The 6,000-nt window shown below is 31.1% G+C and overlaps 1 protein-coding gene across 1 annotated transcript in view; it reads left to right on the forward strand.

The window, feature by feature from the left end:
- LOC111630887 (cAMP-regulated phosphoprotein 21-like) overlaps window positions 1–4,083 on the forward strand; it is a 96,419-nt gene extending 92,336 nt beyond the window's left edge. Inside the window, exon 10 of the mRNA XM_023375046.1 lies at window positions 3,716–4,083. Coding sequence (XP_023230814.1) covers window positions 3,716–3,895 — 180 coding nt within the window. The 3' untranslated portion in view covers window positions 3,896–4,083. The remainder of the gene's footprint in view (window positions 1–3,715) is intronic.
- Window positions 4,084–6,000: the final 1,917 nt, after the last annotated feature.

Genomic DNA, 6,000 nt, shown 5'->3' on the forward strand with positions numbered 1-6,000 from the left:
GTCTTTCATTTTACTGTGAATAATACAATGTATGCATAATACCCTTTTGAATTTTTGAAATAAATTGGAAAAGTTTCAATTATCATAATTACTCTAAAATTAAAGATGAATAATATAATAATGATTTCCTAATATAAATAAAATATTGATTTTCTGTATTGATAACTAAGAAATCAATATATTCTAAAAAAGATAATTGTTCTTTGATATTCAAATTCATACAATGAAAAAATAATTATTATATATATATATAATAATAATAATAATTTATTTAATTTGAATATTTTTATGTGTACTCTCTGAATGACATTACAATTATAATTGAAATTTTTATAAATTGGCAATTTAAAAAAATTGATAAGAAGACATATAAAAGTTTTGAATATAAAAAAAATTACATGGAATAATAAATGCAAAATTGAGAATACATTCAAACTTCAGGTTTCAAACTTAATTTGTTCCTGAAGTTGTTTGAAAACTGATTTGTTTTAAAACTGGAACAAATTTTCCCATAAGAAATAATATAAAATATATAATCCATTCCCTAACCCAAAACAAAACTTTTTTTTTACCTTTTTATCTGTATTTCATGTATAAAAATGCCTATAAAGGCAATATAATTTTATATTATCTATATCTATATTCATTCTATATATTTATATTAAAAGCAAAATATTCCATCACTTCCAATTGAAACTAACACTTTACAAAGAAGTGCTATAAATAGAGACTCAACTCTGCCTGAATGAAATACAGTAAAGTCAAACCTCAGTTTATGCACTTAATTTGTTCCTAAGAGTTGTTCATAAATCAATTTGTTCTCAAACCAAAACAAATTTTCCCATAAGAAACAATGTAAAGTGGATTAATTCGTTTCCAACTCCCAAGACAATATCTTTTTAGCTGTATTTTATCCATAAAAATGCCTACAAATGCAACATAATATTATATTTTAACATACTAACTGAATAATGAATAAAGAAAATTTCATTCATCCTTATCTGTGCCAAGAAATCTTGTTGGCACAACTGGAGAGGAGGTGGAAGGAAAGGGATGTTATTTCTTGAAATGGGAGTTTCCCTCCATAATAACGTCTGGTAACTGCACTTCAGGAGTTATTTCTCTTATTTTTTGGATTTTCTGCTTCTCCTAGAAGATTCAAAGTTTATTTAACAAATTTTTCTTTTGTCTACGTTTCTCAATGTTACAGAAATGAGACATAGCATTGTCATTGAAAAAGTTAATGACACAGCTTGCTACTGCCTTACCAGGGTCATACCTTTCAACAAACTTTGCACTTTACCCCATTTTGCACACATGTCATTAATAAGAACACTAGATGCATCCTCCCTTTTGTGAACCGCAGGGGAAGTCAAGGTCAGTCACACCTCCCTGTTCTGTGTGCAACAGGTCATTAATTAAACCTGTTTACTGTCAAAATGGTTATTTTATGATAATGGTCCCGAGAGTTGGGATTCTCAAATGTCGGTCGAGTGGAGGGAGAGTATTTGGGGTCGACAATAAGGTGAAGGCTGTATACGAGTAAAGGAGTCTACCATTTTAACAAATAAAACAAGAATTTACTAAAATAAATCAAATTAACAAAACTACAACACAAATCTCGACATTAAACTGCCTAACAGCTCAAGAGAGTGTTTACATGCTTTTTCATACCTCTTTATAGGTTTCCTTGACGATTTAGTCTATGTAGGCACATAAATATCCAATAAAAAATGTCTTTGATCCAAATGAGCACAAATATAAAAGTTTGTGACTCTGGTGACGAACAGATATTGATGTTGGAGGATTGGAATTTCGGCGGGTTTGTAGATTCGACTCGATGTCGTCGGTCCGGCTTTTGATAAGAGACTCCTCCGAGAGGGGGTAAGAACTGTCTTTTATAGCTTTTTGCGGGGAAATTCCATCATGTGATTGAATGTTCTATAAGCTAAAGGTTATAGGTGTTCCAGGGACCTAAACAAGGGACGAAAGTTAGATGCTAACTATAAACTTTTGTGTAAGTCAAGCTGCAAGTTATGCGAGAACAAGAGAATGTTGATAGTTATGACAGGAAGGTTTACACATTCCCGGCTAAGATTGGTTTTTCTCCAATTTGTTACATAAACGAAAGTGAACTAATTACAATTTTTGTTAATAAAATTCTGGATCTCACACTTTCTTTTTCTTCCAAGGGCATTTCCTCAAGCATATCTTTCTACTGCTCTTTTTGAAGGAGTTTGAGTTTGTAGGTAGACAACTTAGTACCATGTAGCTTCAACTATTTGACGTCAGCATTGTCGACTTCCAGGCCCATGCTTTTGCCCAGAGATACAATGTCATCGACAACTCTAGTTGGCTCTGTCTCGAATCCCTTAAAATCTCTGTCTGCAACACAATCAAGCCAGAGGTTCCTCCAAGCTAAGTTCAAGGTCCTGCAAGTCACTTGCTACCAGGCCTTGTCAATAAGACCTAAGCAATAGAAGATATTGAAGTGGTTCTTCCAAAAGTCATGGAGTTAACTCTGAATCCATTATTTGTTCAATCCTGAAGGTGGCTATGCAATCAGCCAAAAACATTTGATTAATAAATTGTTTCTGCTGGAAAAGGTTGAAACTATTTTTATTTAAGATGTACATTTGAAATAATAATTGTTATTTTTGAAAGAGATTTTTATATATGTGAATTTTTATAAAGAACATTATTAATTTTACTGAAATAATAATGCTTATCGGATAAGGTTCTAGCTTTTAGTTCTAGTTGCAAGTATATTCAATAATTTTCAATTCAGTTTTAAATTTAAAATTAATTTTGTAATCATTTCATTTAATTTTTTGGTTGATGAAAAGTATTTCTCCAATGAAAGAACAATGTTTATTAAATTTGATATTTATGAATAACAATAGTTATGATTGGTATTTATTTTCAAAAATATTTTAAAATCAATTTAATACTTTACCTCAAATAAAACAGACTTTGAATTTAATGTGTGTATAAAATTAATCTGATATGATTTATATAACATCCTACATTATAGAGGTATACCTTGCCTTATGTCGGTAATTGGTTCCAGGAGAACCACTTAAGTCGAAAAACGACGTGAGTCGAATTTACTTGTCTCCAAATCTATTTGTCACTAGGCTAAACCATAAATTGCCAATTCCGGTTCTGTATTTTATTTATTAATGCATTTTTAATAATGTATGGTTAATAAGGATCTATTTTAAGCTTACAAACAAATAAATTTTAGTTTTTAAAATAGTACAGAAAAAAGTAATCTAAATTTACGAATGCATGTACTGTAAATACAGTACATACTTGTAAATGTATATATTTTAATATGATTTTATGTGCTTTAAACGCTTTTCTACTGATATTACGATTTCAATATTTGAATGATTTGAATCATCATCAGAAATGCTAGTATAATGTTTAAATGAGTGCCATTACTAAGAAGGTAAGTGCATAAATAAAACAAAAACAAAGTTACCATGGTTTAAGATGTTTGAGTGAATTATGGTGAATATAAATAGTGAACCTCTGAATAAGCAGTGATTGATGTATCTATAAGAAAGTATATATTAGGATGACATTTTGTTCCAAAATTTTGAAATTCTTGAAAAAATTTTACTTTTATTAAACAAGTTTATCAAAACTTTTTTTGAATTTTATACATTGATTTCAAATGTTATAATTATATATTATTTTAATTTTTTAGAATGAAGAGAAATTATTAGATTCCAGTGGCAAATCCAATGATTCATTACATCCAAATTGTGTTTCTAAACCACCTATGATGAAATCTCATAGTTTTGGGGGAATTTCAGTTTTAATTAGTGAAGCCAGTTCCACAAAAATGAATAATACAATTTCAAAAGCAGGTAAATTAATAGGTTAATAGAAGGTAAATTTATTCTGAAAATGATAAGTATATTTAAGAAGTAAAGTAATGATATAATAGAAATTAAGTATTGAATCTTGAAGAAAGAAATTTAAAAATACTTTGAAAAATAAATTCATAAAGAAGCAGCTGTGAATACGTAAGAAAGTAACAAGATAAAAGGACAAACAAACTGCAAAATTGATAAATTGACAATTATTGACATAATAATTAATAACAAAATATGAAATTATAAAATATACAAAATTAATACTAATTAAGTATGTAATCATACATAAATTGTGCACAAAAAATTAAAAAATGCTTAATGAGAAATAAAATGACCTCAATAAATTAGAGCATAAAATATACAGGGTGATTATAATTAAAGTTCTGATGTCATAGTGATCTGAAATAAGAACCACTGGTCAGAATGACTTGACATTTTGCATGAATATCTGTGAATGGAATTTTGTTTGGGAAAGAAAAGATTTAGTTTAAAAATTTACCACTAGGGAGACAATTTGTGCTTTATTACAGTGGAAAGCAATAAAAAAGTAAAGTTGTTGAGCATCTAAACAACAGATCTAAATGTGTCTATAGAAATGATGTGAGTATGATTCATGATGCTGGCTTTCAGTTTTGCTAAATTTTTATTGTGTCCATTAAACACAACATTCTTTAGATATCCTAAAACCAAAAATCACATGAGTTCAGGTCTGGTGAATGTGCTAGCCATGCTACAGGAAAGTGGCGGCTGATTATTTGATTATTTCCAAAATTCTTGCAAAGTAGCCACTTCACTGATGTTTGTGATGTGCACATCACATATAAGTAATTTGCATCTTTTGATACTGCCAGTATGCATCACAGGTCTCCCTGGTGGAAAATTTTTGAACTAAATTTTTTCTTTACCAAACAAGATTCTATTGCTTCATGGGTATTCACACAAAATGTCAAGTCATTCTGATCAGTGGTTCTTATTTTGCTGTTAAATCAAAACTTTAATTATAATCACCCTGTATTTAACTATTTGTTTTATTACAAGGGTCGTCCCAAAAGTATCCGACCTGACATAGATGGCGGTACTTGTTTGAAAAAAAAACAAATGTGTTCGAAAGTATCAACCTTATAAAGCTTAAGTTTGAAGTTTGAAGTTTTACGTTGTATAGTATTTTTTTGGCAGCCATAAATAGTGAACAATCTCAGTGAATTTGTAAATATGGAGAAAATTTGTCATCGTTATGTGATACAATACTTTCATTTGAAAGGTTTCAGTCCAACCAATATTAAAGCTGAGCTAGATTCTACTCTGGGGGAGTATGCTCCCTCATTTACAGCAATAAAATATTGGGTGCCAGAGTTTAAATGAGGCCGTACGAACATCGTAGTGGTCGACCAAGTGAGGTGACCATGTCAGAAATGGTGGAAAAAATCACAAAATGGTATTGGATGACAGTCAACTCAAAGTGCGAGAGCTAGCAGAGCATGGTAGGCATTTCAAAAAGTGCTGTAAATTGCATTTTAACTGAAAATTTGGACATGAAAAAGCTGTGCACAAGATGGGTGCCGTGTTTGCACACAATGGGACAAAAACAGCGTCGTGATGATGTTTCAATCGAGTCTTTGGCAATGTTTCGCAGCAACAAAGCCAAGTTTTTGCGTCGATTCATAACCATGGATAAAACATGGGTCCATCATCCATCACTTCATACCTGAGACGAAAGAACAGTCGAAACAATGGACTGAAAGGGGAGAATCAGCTCCAAAGAAGGCGAAAACAGTTCCATCTGCTGGCAAGGTCATGGCGTCAGTTTTTTGGGATTCACCCAGGAAAAACAATCAATGGCAAGTATTATGTGAACTTATTGCAGCGCTTGAGTGATGAAATCAAGAAAAAAACGGCCAATTTGGCGAAAAAGAAAGTGTTGTTTCATCAAGACAACGCAGTTCACACATCCGTTATTGCGATGGCCAAAATCAATGAGTTAAGGTTCAAATTGCTTCCTCACGCACCCTATTCGCCAGATTTAGCCCCCTCGGATTATTTTCTCTTTCCAAACTTAAAAAAATGGCTTGGTGATAAAAGATTTGCCAACAATGAAGAGGTGGAGTCTGCGGTT

This window comes from Centruroides sculpturatus, unplaced genomic scaffold, assembly GCF_000671375.1.
Source record: "Centruroides sculpturatus isolate CEXI.00-Female unplaced genomic scaffold, Cexi_2.0 scaffold347, whole genome shotgun sequence".
In the NCBI taxonomy this organism is placed as follows: domain Eukaryota; kingdom Metazoa; phylum Arthropoda; class Arachnida; order Scorpiones; family Buthidae; genus Centruroides; species Centruroides sculpturatus.